The sequence below is a fragment of the Plecotus auritus genome (assembly GCF_963455305.1).
Source record: "Plecotus auritus genome assembly, chromosome: 10".
Classification (NCBI taxonomy): domain Eukaryota; kingdom Metazoa; phylum Chordata; class Mammalia; order Chiroptera; family Vespertilionidae; genus Plecotus; species Plecotus auritus.
This window is the reverse complement of record NC_137785.1, coordinates 23,118,332-23,136,370: the sequence shown is the minus strand read 5'-3', so window position 1 is coordinate 23,136,370 and position 18,039 is coordinate 23,118,332. Positions and strand designations below refer to the sequence as shown.

At 46.7% G+C, this 18,039-nt stretch overlaps 1 protein-coding gene across 3 annotated transcripts in view; it reads right to left on the bottom strand.

The window, feature by feature from the left end:
- Positions 1-18,039, bottom strand: part of CDH13 (cadherin 13) — a gene marked incomplete at its 3' end in the record, with an annotated part of 1,096,460 nt that overhangs the window by 11,485 nt on the left and 1,066,936 nt on the right. For all 3 annotated transcript variants that reach the window (XM_080645767.1, XM_080645766.1, XM_080645768.1), the window contains one exon: positions 420-653. In XM_080645767.1, coding sequence (XP_080501893.1) covers positions 420-653 — 234 coding nt within the window. The remainder of the gene's footprint in view (positions 1-419; positions 654-18,039) is intronic.

Genomic DNA, 18,039 nt, shown 5'->3' with positions numbered 1-18,039 from the left:
AGTGTACAGTACAGGGTGGATCACATACAGAGTACAGTAAGGTGCATAGTACAGGGTGTGCTGTATAGAGTGTTCAGTGTAAGGTGTAGCGTACACAGCATATACTATGCACACCATAGAGTGTACAGTCCATACAGGGCAGAGATTATGCTGTGTCCAGTATAGAAAAGATAAGAGAGGAAGCAATAGAGAAAACTTTCATGTTTGCATTATAAGGAACTCATATTTAACATATTTACATATTGTATTCATTTTCCGGTGGGAAAATTATCAATATTTATAGTGCATAAATAACTTGAAATAAACCATTTGAGAACACACAAGAGAGAGGAAAGGAGGAACAGTTTGGGGAAAGAAACCAAGCCAGAGTCACTAGGCTAAAGCCACAAGAATAAGTGTGGAACGTGTGGCTGACTTACTGTTGATCTTGGAGACCTTCCAGACTTTATCAGGAACAGCTTGCTTATAGATTTCAAATTTGAAAGGATCTGTATTTGGGTGCAGATCCTTATCTGATGCTCCCAAAATGACCACGCTGAGGTTTTTGGCATCATCGCAGACTTCGGCCGCCGTGGGGTAGATGAAGGGAGCGTTGTCGTTCACGTCCTCCAAGGTGATCAGCAAAGTCCCAGTGCCGGTGGCAGGCGGGTCGCCTAGGGAAGAGGGGCCATGTGAGCACACACCTGCTAAAACAGCACTTCCCCAACGCCAGACACCTTGATGATTGAAGGGGTTCAAACAGGACTAAAGGTGAGAGCTTACACATCTGCATAAAGCTTAGTGGTTTCCAAGCCTGTCATCATACACACGACTTTTGATTTTTCTTCAGGCATCACCTTTAGAACACTGAGCTTCTAACACACAAGTCATACTAACACACTGAAAGTCACTCTGATAATGGAGATAACAAAGGGACTTTTCCTGGCTCCTAATTCAACCTTTTGCCTGGCCAGTGTGGCCAGTGGTTGAACGTTGACCCATGAACCAGGAAGTCACAGTTCAATTCCCGGTCAGGGCACATGCCCGGGTTGCAGGCTCGATCCCCAGTGTGGGGTGTACAGGAGGCAGCTGATCAATGATTCTCTCCATCATTGACGTTTCTCCCTCTCTCTCCCTCTCCCTTCCTTTCTGAAGTCAATAAAAATGTATTTAAAAAAATTCAACCTTTTATCTAAATACTAGAGACCTGATGCACGAAATTTATGCAAGGGGCTCAGCCCTCACAGCTGCGGCGGCTTGCCTCGGCCCTTGCAGCCCCAGCTTCGTCCAGAAGGTCTTCCGGAAGGTCTTCCGGCTGACCAGTCTAATTAGCATATTACACTTTTATTATTATAGATACCCAAGTATTCCCATATGTTGGTGGCACAGGAAGGTAGAGATTCCAGGAGAGAAGGCCATGTTTTATGGGGAATAGCTCTACACTGAATGGGTAGTTGGTTGCAGAGGGAGCCCTTCCAGGGTTTTCTTTTGTAAGAAAAATGGTCTGAAAAAAACACACAAAAGGGGCTGGCCAGGCTGACGGTGCTATGGGGCTGGCCAGGCTGACGGTGCTATGGGGCTGGTCAGGGTTATGGTGCCATGGGGGCTGGTCAGGGTGATGGTGCCATGGGGGCTGGTCGGGGTGACGGTGCCATGGGGGCTGGCCGGGGTGATGGTGCCATGGGGACTGGTCAGGCTGACGGTGCTATGGGGCTGGTCAGGGTGACGGTGCCAAGGGGGCTGGTCAGGGTTATGGTGCCATGGGGGCTGGTCAGGGTGACGGTGCTATGGGGCTGGTCAGGGTGACGGTGCCATGGGGGCTGGCCAGGCTGACGGTGCCATGGGGCTGGTCAGGGTGATGGTGCTATGGGGCTGGTCAGGGTGACGGTGCCATGGGAGCTGGTCGGGGTGACGGTGCCATGGGGGCTGGCCAGGGTGATGGTGCCATGGGGGCTGGCCAGGCAGCACAGGACAGTCTGAGAAGGTGGGTTAGTTATGAGAAATAAAACCACAGGCTGGCTATAACATAATCTTTGGGTCTTATACATAAAGCTTCATTTTTAAAAATTTCAGCTACTATATGATTTTCACTTTAAGAAACATTATTTTAAGAAGCCCTTATAGCCCAACCCGGTTTGACTCAGTGGGTAGAGTGTTGACCTGTGAACTGAAGGGTCCTGGGTTTGATTCCGGTCAAGGGCATATGCCCAGATTGCAGGCTCGATCCCCAGCAGGGGGCATGCAGGAGGCAGCTAGTCAATGATTCTCTTTCATCATTGATGTTTCTCTCTCTCCCTCCCCCTTCCTCTCTGAAGTCAATTTAAATATATTTTTTTTTTTTAAAAAAGAAAAAAAGCCCTTATAAACTCACCTAAAGAAAAGGCTGTTTAATCTTGGTATGACTCAGCATGATTTCATTTAACTTCCTTTAAATTCACTTTTACTCATCTATGAATTAGAGGTTGGTTCCTGGGACAAAGCATCCATTAATAGTCCAAATTTTCTGTGAGGAAAGTTAGAGCCACATTTGCCCTAGCTGTAGTTAGTAAGTGTATGGATTTGCCTTATTCCAAAAGGATTTGCTGTGCGTCTGAAATGACTGTGCTCTAATTTTATGCACTGGTACTGACCTAATGTCTGGCCCCATTCTATTTTTCCTATCCTCATTTGCACTGAACCAGATTTACAAGCTTAATTTTATTTTATCTCCTCCCGTGTTTTTCTTTTTCCTGGAAGTGCACATTCGGTTTTGATTCAAGTTCTGGATCACATGGGGTGGAAGGTAGTGAATATCTGAGCTCAGAGCATGGGTGTCCAGCGCAAGGCCAGGCCGGATCTGTCAGGTTCTGGTGGTGAAGAAACAATGAGTCCTTTTTAGATTCAGGCAGCTTATTACTTACAGGGACAGTCAAAGGATGAGTAGGCAAAGATGGCCTGTGTGTAGGTGACACCCAAGCCCCAGGGGGCAGCTGGCTGCATCACAGATGAAGGGAGACCCTGGTGCTGAGGAGCCAATTTCAAGCTGCCTCTCAGTGGTTTTACTGTCTGCAGCTGCACTCTAAGAGGGCTGGGCAGAAAGCCTCGCCCCTCATCAGTACCTGGAAGATGACGAGAAACTGTCTTGTGACAGCCTCCCAGGGGATCAGGGAGGCCAGTGAGAAGTGGCCCATAGCAGCTCCTCACAAGCCTTCCATGCCCACAGTTCTGGGAGGATCACGAGGCATTCTGCTGACACTCAAATTGGCTGCAGCTCATCCTGCGCTCCTGGCCTGTGTGGACACAGGCAAGGTTGTCAGACATCATGGCTGTCCCCTGTTGTCTGCGAGCATGGCAAGGGGATGAGGCTGGAGATCTCCCGTAGGGCATGGGGCCTTGACTATCATGACAAGTTCCACTGGAGGGTCGTCAGAAAGGCAGTGAAACAACCTGACCTGACTCACTTGTAGAAACACACAGTGGTACTGACAGGAGATGTTGGACATTGGAGCCCAGCAATGGATTGCGTCATGATGCGGGTGGTTTGAGCAGGAAAGAAATGTCTCTTCTTGGTGCCTGGGTTCTCAGGTGAGGCGCCAGAAGAAGCGCGGAAGGCAGTGGGGAATGGAAAGCACCATCAGATTTGATGGTGCTGATAAGCCCCGTATTCAGTGCAACATGTACAGGTGCACAGAACTTAGGAGAAATGCCAGGGCTGGGTTGGCAACGGGGGCATTGTCAACACAGATACTTTTGAAACCTTTCTAGCAAATTAGGTGAAAGAATGAGGGAGATGGAATGCCCCAAGTTTAAAGAGCAGATGGCAGTTTGCAGGAGACAGCGGAGATGAACTGGAAGATGAGGCAATGTGTTATGATGCCCAAAAGGATAAGGATTAAAGAGAAGCAATGGGATCTTGCAAGGAGCATGTTGCTGGTGACTTTTTGGGAGGGGTCTTCCCTTAGTGGGGAAGAAACCCGCTTGAAGGAAGCTCACTGTGAGGCAGTGAGAACAGATACTGTCTAGTGGGGTTGGTGGAACTTTACATATATCAACACCCGAAGACAGTTCCAGAGTAAACATGCAAATACATGTCTGCTAAGATAGGAACACAGATGTAATTAATTATCAGAAGGATTGCTATTTCTAATGGTGGCTTATCATCTTTTGTTAGAGCAAGAACTCAAAGGAAATGCATCATTACTTTGAACTTGGTTACCCAATGTCAGCTTTAGTCATTTGGTTGAATTTCTTTATTGAAAAATTACTTTTTTTCTTTGTACTAAATTAATTGAATATCTCAGAGGAATCCACTATATTTTTCTCCACTCTGAATATATTATGAAGTCACTTGGTAGAATGGATGAGAAGGCATTATGAATATATGAAATAGGGCCATACGAATGGGCCTTTTGTGAACTTAATTATACTACTGTCTTCAATTCCGCATGCGTTATTCCCAGGCCAGCCTGATGATGTCTTTTTCTGAAGTCAAATAAAATGAACTTGCTTTTTCATTCATAAGGTAACGAGAGGATTTTCAAAATCCCCAGGGAAAGAGCCTCTCCCAGCTTATATGCACAGGGGGGAGGAAAATCACCATCCAAAATTCAAATGTAATTAAAAAATAATGATTCTTCACCCTTATCAGAGATAACATTGGCAAATATGTTCTCCCATGCAGTGGGCTTTCTTGTTGTTTTATTGATGGTCTCCTTTGCTGTGCAAAAGCTTTTTATTTTGATGTAGTCCCATTTGTTTATTTTCTCTTTAGTTTCCATTGCCCTAGGAGCTGTGTCGGTGAAGATATTGCTTCGGCATATGTCTGAGATTTTGCTGCCTGTGGATTCCTCTAGTATTTTTATGGTTTCCCGTCGTATGTTTAAGTCCTTGATCCATTTTGAGTTTGTTTTTGTGTATGGTGTAAGTTGGTGGTCTAGTTTCATTTTTTTGCATGTATCTGTCCAATTTTCCCAGCACCATTTATTAAAGAGACTGTCTTGACTCCATTGTATACTCTTGCCTCCTTTGTCAAATATTAATTGAGCATAGTAGTTTGGGTTGATTTCTGGGTTCTCTATTCTATTCCATTGGTCTATATGTCTGTTCTTGTGCCAGTACCAAACATTTACAGGGAACTCATACAACTTAACAAAAGGAAGATAAACAATCCAATCAAAAAATGGGCAACAGACCTAAATAGATACTTTTCGAAAGAGGACAGAAGGAAGGCCAAGAAACATATGAAAACATGCTCAAAGTCACTAATCATCCAAGAGATGCAAATCAAAATGACAATGAGGTACCTTCTCACACCTGTCAGAACGGCTATCATCAACAAATGACAAGTGCTGGTGAGGATGCGGAGAAAAAGGAACCCTTGTGCATTGCTGGTGAAAATGCAGACTGGTGCAGCCACTGTGGATAACAGTATGGAGTTTCCTCAAGAAACTAAAAATGGAACTCCTATTTGACCCAGTGATCCCACTTCTAGGAATATATCCCAAGAAACCAGAAACACCAATCAGAAAGGATATATGCACCCCTATGTTCATAGCAGCACCATTTACCATAGCTAAGATTTGGAAACAGCCTAAGTGCCCATCAGCAGTTGAATGGATTAAAAAACTGTGGTACATCTACACAATGGAATACTATGCTTCAGTAAAAAGGAAGGAACTCTTAGCATTTGCAACAGTGTGGATGGACCTGGAGAGCATTATGCTAAGTAGGTCAGAGAAAGATAAACATCACGTGATCTCACTCATTTGTGGAATATAATGAACAACATAAACTGATGGACAAAAACAGATCCAGAGACAAAGAAGCATCGAACTGACTGTCAAACCTCAGAAGGAAGGCAGGGGAGGGTGGGGGGAAGGGGGGGCAATCAATCAAAGGACTCATATGCATGTATATAAGGATAACCAATGGACACAGAGGGTGAGGGAAGGAGCGGGGGAGGGGTGAGGGGGGCAATGGGGGGATAAAGACATATATGTAATACCTTAATCAATAAAGAAAAACAAAATAAAACCCATAATGATTCTTCATAAGCCATTTTACTCCAATAGTTCCGGGGCCCCAGGAACTAAATACTGGAGCTTCTAGGTATTTCTCAGCACTCAGCAAAAATCTCTCATCCCTTCTCATCCCCTTTCCACCAGCAACCCCAGCCCCCAAGGAACTTCTCTGCATAATCAAATATCAGAACCAAGCATGCTACTGTGCCCACTTTCATCGATTTTCTATTTCAATAGAAAAAAAAAAGCCTCAGTTTGAGGAAAACTCCTGCGATATAGAACTAGAACCATTCAGCTCATCTCCCCTGTCTCCCACAAGGGTCAGAGGACGTCCAACTTCCGAACATGTGGAGAGGCCGCCTTGCGTGTGTAGGGGCTCCGTCTGCACAGTGTTAGAAGATGGGAGGCCCCTGAGACAGGAACCCTACCTGTCAGTGGCTCTTAAACTGAATGGGAGGTGGGTTCCCCTTTGGGGCCCTGATGACGGTCATGGCCCTGCCTCGGAGAGATGCACCTACATTAACACTGGGGGAAGGGGGAAATGGTCAGCAGACACCGGAACTGCAGCCGTGAACTCCGCGCTGGTTCAGAGCAGCTGATCCCGGACGCCTTTGTCTTAGGTGTTCTGAGGCTGAGGCCCGGAGAGGTTTAGGATGGGCTCAAATTAACCAGTTGAGTCTCAGGCCTTCTTCTCCAACCTTTACTTTCCATGTCAGAACGATGTAGGTAGATTCCTCAGGCTCTTATTTCAACCATGAAAGCAAACCAAAGTCCCTAATCCATGACTTGGGTTTTAAAATTATTACTACTATTTTATTTTTTTCCCCTATGAGCTATTATTTTTTTTTGTTAAAAAAAATATCACCTGAGGATATTTTTTCCATTGTTTTTCAGAGATGGGAAGGGAGGGAGGGAGAGGGAGAAAGAGATAAACAGAGGAGGGAAACCTCGATATAAGAGAGACAGATCAGGGATAGGGAGCGAACCCACAACCCAGGCACATGCCCTTGACTGGGAATTGAACCTGAGCCCTTTCAGCAGACGCTCTAACCACTGAGAACACCAGCCATGGCATCTATGAACTTTTAATTTTGGTAAAATATACACAACAAAATTTACCTTCCTAAACATTTAAAAAAATGTTTTTATTGACCTCAGAGAGGAAGGGAGAGGGGAGAGAGAGACAGAAACATCAATGATGAGAGACAATCGTTGACAGGCTGCCTCCTGCAGGCCCCCCACCGGGAACCAAGCCTGCAACCCAGGCATGTGCCCTTGACCAGAATCGAACCCAGGACCCTTCAGTCTGCAGGCGGACACTCTATCCACCGAGCCAAGCCAGCCAGGGCCCTTCCTAAATGTTTTTAAGTATCTGTGGTATTAAGTACATTCACATCACCACATCCATCTCATGAATTTTTCATCTTCCCAACTGGCACTCCGTGCCCATTCAACAACTCCCCACGCCCAGCCTTCAGATGTTGGTGGATTATTCATGAGCTTCCCGTGCTCATGCTGCCAAACTCTGGCAAGACGTGGGGGAAATGGTCACCATTTCTTTCCCATGAATCTCGATAATGGAGTCCATTCCATCCAGAGGACTGTGGCTTTAAGAGGGGCACTGACTCCATGGAGTTGGCAGCCTGCCAGGGTCTTCCGGGCACTGGCCACCTCATGCTCCCATTGCTGGCTTTGTTGACCCCACTCAGCATGGACAGCTTATAATACCTCTCAGCACATCACATGACCAAGACAGGACCAAACTGACCCACTTCTTGATTTCGAACCAGGACAATTTAACTCGCACTTTTTTCTCTGAGCTGGGATAACTGCCTATGAGAGGCTGAGCTGGCAGCTCGAGCTGGGCACCAGGCCTGTTGCCAGCCGGGCTATGCCCTTGGTCTTGTTGGTTCGCTATTTTACACTTGGACTTCGCGCTCTAGGTTTATTTGGGGCATAGCTGTGCATTTTCTACGAGAAGCAGGCTCATACAACTAAGGAAAAGGAAGGATTTATGTAGAGAAACTGAACACCCGCTACTACTCAGAGGAGGAAAAGTCCAAGCAGATCAGAGAGGTGGCTGCTTTGAGCATTCCGGGTCCTACTTTCTAGTTTTCCCTCTTTTCCAGGGCGAGGAAACTTGGACTCAGGTAGATTAAGTAACTTGTCCCAGGCTAAGGTCGGTGTATCACCGGTGTGAGACCTGTGGCCTGAAGACACGGTGTTCCCACACCACGTGCGCTTTCCCAGAAAGTGAAAGTGATGATTGGTGATCATGACACAACCCTCCATCTGAGCCAGACTAGTGAGCACAAGGTTTTATTATATTGGCGTGTGTGGTGGGCATCAAGCGTTGGGAGAGAGGGTGAAAAGCAGTCTTCCATTTTTTCCTTATTTACATGACTGACAGTATATTGCTCCTTGTGGGAGACCTACAGAGACGAAGTCAGTACAACAGAACATGTTTGTACATGGGTCTCCCAGCTTTGATGATATGAGTGTGGATGTGATGAGAAAAAATCATAAAGGAATTTTATTTAATTCAGAATTCTGGCCAAACAGGATTTCTACTTAGCCAGAAAACGTTGAGATTTTTCTGATAGGTCCCATTACTCAGGAAGAAAAAAAAAACTCTTGTAAGAGACACAATGAAAAACAGTGTGATCCTAATCAAAAAAATATATGTGATTAGAAAAAGATGAGAAAGAAATATAACAAAGCCTAAATAATGTTTATCTCTCCAGGTAATTAGCATTTAAATAATACTTCTTTTTAATTTTCTTTATAATAACCATGATTATTATACTAATTAGAAAAAAAATATAATCTCAAAAGTTACACAGGGATTTAGAAATATTTTGTCCAATTATACTTTACTTTCTTGTCTCTCACTCTTTTTTAAACAATTCATATTGAGTAAATTTACAGAGTTGTGCAACTATCGCCATTAATTTTAGAACATTTCCATCACCCCTTACCCCCCCAGAAAAAACCCACTTTGGGCCCACTTGTACTAACTCTCCTTACCCACTTCCAGCCCTAGGCATTACTAATCTGCTTTTTTTCTCTATAGATTTGTGTTTTCTGGAAATTTCTATAGATGGAATTATATAAAATATGATCTTTTGTGTCTGGCTTCTTAAACTTAGCGTTATATTTCTAAGGTTCAGCTATGTGATAGCATGAGTCTGTACTTCATTCCTTTTTATGGCTGAATAATATTTCACTTTATGAAGAGACGATGCTTTATCAGTTCACTAGGTGACAGACATTTGGGTCATTTCTATTTTTTATCTATTATGAACAATCTAGACCAGGGGTGGGCAAACTTTTTGACTCGAGGGCCACAATGGGTTCTTAAACTGGACCGGAGGGCCGGAACAAAAGCATGGATGGAGTGTTTGTGTGAACTAATATAAATTCAAAGTAAAGGAGCGGAGGGGAGAGCAAGAGAACCCACCGCTCTTTCGGCTCCGCGGGCTGGATAGAACAGCCGAACGGGCCGGATCCAGCCCGTGGGCCGTAGTTTGCCCACGGCTGATCTAGACTAATAAAAGGGTAATATGCTAATTAGACTGGATAGACCGGACGTCTTCCAGATGTCATTCTGGACATCATTCCAGACGTCCTTCCTGACAAAGCTGGGGGCATGGCCGGCCTGCAAACCGCCTGCGGCCCCTCACCCAGCCCAGCCCTGCCCCCAGCGGGAGTTCCCTACCCCAATCCGGGACCCCCTTCAGGGCAGGCCAGTTGGCCCCCATTCGTGCACCAGGCCTCTATTCTATATAATAAAAGGGTAATATGCAAATTGACCCTAATTGCAGAATGACCAGAACGACCATTGGACCAGTCACTATGAGGTGCACTGACCACCTCTTGGACCCTTTCCCTGGCTGGCAGACTCTGATAGCCTCATGGCCACCCGTGGTGGGGGCGGGGCCGGCAAGCGGGTGGGCACAGCCGACCTCTTGGTCCCTTCCCCCCGCCATCAGGCACCTATCACCTGATGGCGAACAGGGAACCGGGGGTGGGTGGCGGCAGGGGGCAGGGCTGGCTGCAGGCAGCTGGGGAAGATGTCCCTGATCACAGGCCAGGCCTAGGGACCATACCTGTGCACGAATTTCGTGCACTGGGCCTCTAGTGCTGCTATAAACACTTGCATACAAGGGACCAGCTTCTCACACATTACAATCTCCAGACAAGAAAGATAAGACTCCAAAGCCATTTATGTCATCAAGAGTCCCCTGGAATCATGAGTATAGGTGGTGTTAGGTGGGGAGCAGTGTGAAAAGTAAGGCTGTCTTTGTGAAGACTAAAATGCAAGAGGGAAGTGGGGGAAGGGAGAGAAACAGAAAGCTCATTTCTGAGCTCCATGGGTTCTAAGCATCAGGACGGTTCTCCGTGTTTCTATTCCTCAAGTTTTCCATTTCTACCATGCTTCTATGCTGAGAGTAGTGACTGTGTCTACATTCAAGGCCTCTCTGTCTCATTTGGGGGAGAAGAGAACTGTGTGTGCGATGGAGTCTGTGCAACTGGGGCTCAGAGCAGGGAGTCCATGCCAGGGCCAAGGACAGAGAACTCATCTGGTGTCTCAAGGGAGACTGAGGCCCAAATTCTGGGAGGAAAATCAGAAGACAGGATGAATTAAGAGGAGGCAAAGTACAGATGAGGGCGCCTGAGCAAAGGTGGGGCACCCAGCTCCTTTAATGGGGACTGACAATGAGGGCTGAGGCGAGGGCAGTCAGAATGCAGGAGTGGAGGCTGTTTATAGGGCCAAGATGCATGAGTGGGGTAACCTCCTCCCCACTGAGTTCCCACTGTGTTTCCTTATATTGGATGAGCCCTCAGCAAGCAGTTGTGAGCAAATCATGCCAGAGCTTTTACTTCAAAAGAGCAGGGCTCCAAACGTATCTTCAGCTGTGCTTGAAAGCGAGCCTGGACCAGGTTTCTTCTCTATAAGGCCATACGTTGCATTGTTTTGTCCATCCCTATGTTCTGTTTACTATGGCTTTTCAGTATCAGTATTTTACAAAATTTCTGGCATCTTCCCCATAAACTAAGAATCTCATTATTTTTGAATGCATAAGCATTTTAAAAAATTAAATTTATTGGGGCAACATTTGTTAATGAGTTTACATAAATTTCAAGTGTACAATTCTAGACTACATCATCTGCATATTGCATTGTGTGCTCACCACCCAAAGTCCAGTCTCCTCTCATCACCATACATTTGACCCTCCTTTTCCCGCTTCAACCTCCCAACCCCTTTCCCTCTGGTAACCACTACACTGCTGTCTGTGTCTATGAGTTTGCTTGTTTGTTTTGTCATTTGCTGTTTTATATCCCACATCTGAGTGAAATCATATAGTTCTTATCCTACTACTCAGCAATGAGATGAAACACTGTCATTTGTGACAACATGGGTAGATCTTGAGAGTATCATGCTAAGCAAAATAAGTCAGACGGAAAAGCACAGCATTTTTAGGAATTGCTTTGTTAATAAAGATATTGCCACCTTAGCTGGTTTGGCTCAGTGGATAGAATGTGGGCCTGCGGACTGAAGGGTCCTGGGTTTGATTCTGGTCAAGGGCATATGCCTAGGTTGTGGGCTTGATCCCCAGGAGGGGTCGTGCAGGAGGCAGCGGACCAGTAATTCTCATCATTGATGTTTCTATCTCTCTCTTTCCCTTCCTCTCTGAAATAAAAAGAAAATATTAAAAAAATAAAAATAAAAAAGTAGAAATCTAAGTTTCTAAAAAAAAGATATTGCCAATTCCATTTTATTTGTTAAAAAAATTAATTGTAAACCAACAACAGCAACAAAAAACTTGGTAGAAAATAGCTTTTCAAAATATAATACCAGGTTTCCATGTATAATACTTGATGTAGAACTGAGGCAATCCTATATAATAAAGAGGTAATATGCAAATTGACCATCACGCCCTCACAAAGATGGCTGCCTACGACCAGGCCTGCAGGGGGGTTAGTGAGGGATGACCAAACGACTGAACAGCAGGCTGCGTGGGGTGACCAAGCTGGCAGGGGGCCCATGAGGGGCAACCAGGCCAGCAGGGGAGGCAGTTGGGGGTGACCAGGCCAGCGGGGGGGGGGGGGGGGGGAAGGGGCTGTTAGGGGTGACCAGGCTGGCAGAGGGAGGAAGTTGGGGGTGACCAGGCCGGCAGGGGGGCCAATAAGGGGTGACCAGGCTGGCAGGGGGGGTCAGTTAGGAGTGACCAGGCCAGTAGGGAGGGGGCACTTGGGGCCAGCAGTCCAAGATTGTGAGGGGGATGTCTGATTGCCAGTTTAGGCCCAATCCTGCCTAAACTGGCAATCGGACAACCCCCAAGGGGTCCCGGATTGAAGAGGGTGCAGGCTGGGCTAAGGGGACCCCTCCCCCCATGCACAAATTTTGTGCACCGGGCCTCTAATTATTCACATAATTGGGATAAAAACTTCTTTTAGAAGAGACAATCATCTGAAATAATGGACTGTTTTAAAAAGTCAACTGTTTGGCTTTTTGTTTCCATTTTGCCAACTTTAGAGAAAAGGAAAAAAATAGGGGAAGTGCTGGTTTGGAGGCCATGTTAAACCTGGCAGTTCCCTTGTATTCATTCAGTCAAAAATCACTCACTGGGACTCTACTCTGGCTGGGTGGATGTACAGAAAAATCAATGGCACAGGGTGCCTGCTCTTGAGACGCTAACAGTATGGCCGGAACAGACACATGAACAGATGCACAACAGCACTGTGAGTGCAGGAAGAGATACAGGGATTACTGTCAGGGGGCTGTGGCATGGAGTAATTAACTGCCTGGGGACCGATCAGAGGCTTCATGAAAAGATGGCATTTGAGTGTGCTGGAAGTGAGAATGCTCTGCGGAGAGAGGGAAAGCTGTTCCAGGAGGAGGAAACAGAGTGGCTATTCTGTGGGAAGAAGTACAAAGACTTTTAAGCCGGAGAATCACTTTGATAAAAGCAGAGGATGCTGGCGGCACGGAAAGGCATGGACTTGAGTGAGGAGGAGGACACAGGGAGACCAGCTGGGATGCCAGGGCAGTAATGGGAACTGACAATGAGGGCTGAGGTGAGGGCAGTCGGAGTGGAGGGGCGGGGGCTGCATTCAGGAGGCTGAACTGACAGCCAGAATTGGACTGGGGGTGATGGGTAGGCAGGTGATTGGGTCCCAGCTTGGGGACTGTACAGCTGGTGGTGCTATTAGCTGAACTGGGGAATAAGGAACACAGAGGAGGGCCGGCTAAGAGACACCTTGGCAGGAGGAGCTGAGCTGGCATAGATGGGCACTGCAGAAAGCATTTTAAGCTCAAATCGGTCTCCTTTCCCAGTGGAGGTCCGAGAGCAGCAAGTGAAGAGGGTTGGCTTGGCTGGTCAGGGTGGAAAGGTCCTGCTGGCGGGCAGATGAAAGTTGGCTGAATCTCCCCCTAGAGACAGGCAAGTCCCATGAATTGATGCCAATGTCCAAGGTGGCATTTTCTGGCGCATTTTCTGATACAGAGCCTGACTCTGAGTGAAGGACTCCAGCCCACTCCTTCCCTAGAAAAATGCTCAGGCCACCAACAGGGTGGTCATCCGATGGCATTTCATAGTTTGCCTTGGATACTGATGATCCTGTACTAATATATTTAGAAAGTCCAGAAGTTCAAGTCAGCTGACTTAAACATTTATTAGGTGTTTACCAGGCACCAGGAATCTTGTATTCATGATTTCCAGTCCTTATAACAACCCAGCAGGGCAGGTGGGGAAACTGAGGGCGAGATAGCACAAGTCACACACCTAGGGTGGCACCGCTAAGTTGGGAGCAGGCTCGTTTCGAGGTGCAGGGGGCACCGGGCCATCCCCTCTGGATGCACGCGCAGTCTGCAGGTGGCTCTGATCCCAGCCTCTGCCAGCAGTTCTTTTATTGGGCTGTTTTCTCAGGGACAGAATTGTAGGTAGTATTTTCAACATGATTGATATTTTCCTGGTACTTGAAGTAACAAGGAATGATGGCTGAGTCTTCAATTTATTTTTCTTCCTCAATTACTATAACAGCTGAGATAAGGGGTGCTAAACGGGCTTAATTGGGTTGCCATCATAACTAATGGCTTGGTTTTATCCAAACTAGCATCTTTTAAGTAGAATTAATTTAAATAATCTCACTACATCCTCCATGCAGTCTAGAGCTTGGTTGATCTACAAAAAAGAGAAAGACCATAAATTGAGGCCTCCTTCTAAAGTGCACATCCCCCGGTGTCCTCAGTTCGGGGGCCGTGGTTCTTCAGTAGTTCAGTCGTCATTTCCGGTGGGGCTGGGTAACACTTGTGTCTTTTAATCAATCTAAATGTACTTTGCATAATATTTCAATTTTGCCTCAGCTGGTATGATGGGAACATCCGTCACATAGGGGCTGAGGGAAAGACAGGTGGGGACATGACAGATCCGAGCCTATAAAAAGTCATTATCGTGGTCTGTTCCACTTTAGTCTCACAGCTTCATTCTCTATCTGTGTCTTCTCGGACCCCACATCGCATTCTTCACTGACAGACTCAAACTTACTTTATACAAGTTGCCGAGTCATGAAAACATGCAGCAGAACTTAGGGATAATTGGGCTTGTTTGTTGCTAGCATTCCCTTATTCTTTCAAATGAAAATACATGGGGAATGCAACGCTTTTGAGAATCATATAAACACTTACTATGGACTCTAGAGAGAATGAGCTTTCTAGTTCAGAGCATTTTATATGGGAAGAACTAAAGCCTTGGGAAGAACTAAAAGGGATACTTATATATATTTTTCCTTTTTCTTTTAAACTCTGCATAGCGTGGGTGCTGGGAGAAAGGGCATTTGGACTTATCTGAGGCCCAATATTGTCTCTGGAGTTCGGAGTCACAATTCAAACCTTCTCTGAGGGCATATGAGACATTCAATAATAACTGTGGAATGCTGAGCCCTGTACAGTTCCAGACCAGGAGGAGGGAAAGATGAGGTTGTAGGTGAAGAGGGGCAGGAAGACCAGCCTGAGAGAAGCCTGAGCAAAAGGCACTGAGCCAGGAAGCAACAGCCCGCTCTGCCTGTCCTGCCCGCGCCACCCCCAGGGGCATTCCAGAATCTTAGGAGAAATTGCTTGTGGCAGTTTGCAGCTCATATAAGACAGTGAGACTAACATTTGACCTTTCTGGTGATTACCTGAGCAGGGTGGTAATCACATCGGGACTAGCCCAGTGCTAACTGCTGCTGCTTTGTCCTCCTCAGCATCCCCAAAGCGACTCCATCTTACTCCATTCCCGAATGGTCTCTTTCCATCGCGGTATTTTCCTTAACAGTTATTATCTGCCCTCCCCCCTCCCCACTTTCCTTTAAAGATAGGCCAGCAGTTCTGTGTCCACTGAAGCCTTTAATAAAAGCATTCCCGTACTCTGCGGCACTATCTTAACCTTTTCAGAAAATCTGGACCACAGAAGGTAAATGATGATATTCATCTCTAAAGATAAAATGCTTGCCAGCATTAAAGGTCATACCTTATTAATCCATAGGATTAAAGGCTTTACTCTTCCAGTCATTTAACTATATAGCCAGTCCTGCTTTAGCAAAACAAAAAGCATTTCCGTTATAAGGAAACAATGTTGTTAGGCAATTTGTAGCTCATTGAAACTGATAACAGTTTACGAAAAATGCCTTGTACATCCTTGAGCACTCTGTGGGTTACAATTTAGCTTCTGCCCACAGGGAGGGGCTAAAGTGTCTTTTCCACCCCAAATCCTCTATAACCCAGCATTACCGATATTATTGGGAAGGGTGATTCTAGATCTATCTAGGTTAGCTTTGAGGCCCCAAGGTCCAAAGGGCTTTTTAGTTCTCTTAACCTCAGAACAGGTTGTCAGCCCTGCTTCCAACCGCTCCTCTGCATTCACCATTCCAATCAGTTTCTAGCCTCCAAGAGGCACCTGGAGGAAAACTCTATGGTTGTTCTGAGCTGAGTAAGTAGAGCTCTGTTTTACAAGTTCTGATGTGGCCTCTTCCCTCAGAGGGAGAGCAGAATGTAGGCTCTGCTCTGTTCTCTCTGCAGCCATCCTCTCGCTTACCTTTCCTGGCCCAGCAGCTGAGGATTGTCCTTCCTGAGAATGAAGAGATGCTGAGAGTCTATCTCTAGGGTAAACCGGAACTTAGGGAATCCGTGAATGGTTGTGGCCTTCCCGGGGAAGGCACAGTGGACCGGGTACTTGCTCTGTGTAAAGTCATTTTTTATTTTATTTTTTTGGTTAAGTTTAAAAAATATATTTTTATTGATTCCAGAGATAGAGGGAGAGAGAGAGAGAGAGAGGGGAAAAGAGAGAGAGAGAAAGAGAGAGAGAGGAATATCAATGTAAGAGAGAACCATTGATCGGCTGCCTCCTGTATGCTCCACACTGGGGATCAAGCTCACATCCTGGGCATATGCCCCAACTGGGTATCAACTGTGATCTCCTGGTTCATAGGTCAACGCTCAACCACTGAGCAACACTGGCTGGGCGGTTAAGTTTTTATTGAAAAAGAAAGGTTCATGCTTCTATAAATGCACAGCTTGAAGAATTTTCAAAATTGGGATATACCCATGTAATCCAGTTTCACAAGATCAAGAAGCCCATCCACAAGTTTCCTCTGGTGGCAAGTAAGCAGCATAAGTCAAACCCCTTGGCACAGCACACGGGGCATTTCAAGGCCTGTTTCATGACCGGTTAGCCAGGCGAGCACCTGCTCTGAGCCAGGCATTGTGATAGGAGCTTGCATTTAACGGGAGACCTAGTTCCAACCTTAGAACAGTCGGGGGCCCACCTGCTTCTCCGCCCTGGCATTGGCATATGGGGCCTGCTGTGCCAGGTCCAGCGCTGACCCACATCCCCACATCCCCACATCCTTTCAGGCTTCTATTAGAATGCGCCATCCTTTCTCAACTTATCCTTTACCACTCTGTTTAGAGGACCCTCCAAGAAACTCCCTGACTGCCCCACGGCTGGACGAGGGCCTCCTCTGGACTTGGTTCCATCAGACCAGTATGATTCCTATCGCCATCTTTTGTTAACTGTTCCCCAAAGAACTCCTTATCCACTGAGCACAAGGACCACGTGCTGTTCATCTTTGAGCCTCCAGAACCAAGCCCAGGCCCAGCTCCCTGTGGTGTGTGTCCCCGTGCCGCCTCATCAGGGCAGTTTCCTCCGCAGGAATCCGTGGGAAACTGGTGAGATGTTTGCTCCATCTCATGACGTGGCTGGAGTTTGAGATGCTTTGAAGACATGACTTTCCCGCGTAGATGCGACTGAATGTCTGCATATTCACTCGCAGTGGCTACAACGCTTCCCTTCCTGCCTCTTGCCTCCCACGCCGGACTCCCTTCCAGTTTTGCTTCCTCTGCTCTGCGCGCTCAGGCGGCTCCACTTCCCGACCTGCCACTTACCCAAGCCCGGACTCAAGGCCGACTTCATCTGGAAGCCGCCTCTGCCTTTGGGTGTCACACCAACGCCTCGCTTCCTAGACGCGTGCCCCCCGCCTTGGTGTGTGTGTGAGTGCCCAGCCTGTAGGAGGGGCTCTGAGCACTCTCAGCTCACCACTGCTGAGTGTCATGAAGCCTACATATAGAGAGCCTTACAGGAAATCCTTTGGATCTGTAGGTCTCACACTGAATTTTCAGCTTCAGACACCTGGCTTTTAGGAATAATAGGGAGAGCAGACCTTCATGTGTGTTTGACACAATGGACAGCTCGGCTTAACATATCCCCAAAACAACTCTGATCCCCCGTCTCAGCCAATGGCAAATCCCGCTAGTTTTGTGTCTGAAATATACAGAACATCCCCATGATCTGATCCCTTTTCATGCCCTCCCCTAGTACCGGTCCAAGCCACCATCTTGCCTAAATTACCATCAGTTTCCTATGAGGTCTCCCTACTCCTGCCCGTGTCCCCCACAGCTGGTCTCAACACAGCAACGGAATGGTCACGGTGTTTGAATGCTACTCAGAACTGGGCCCACTTCACACCAAGTGGAAGCCGAGGAGGTATGGGGGCTGCCCCCTCCCTTCATGGATCACCC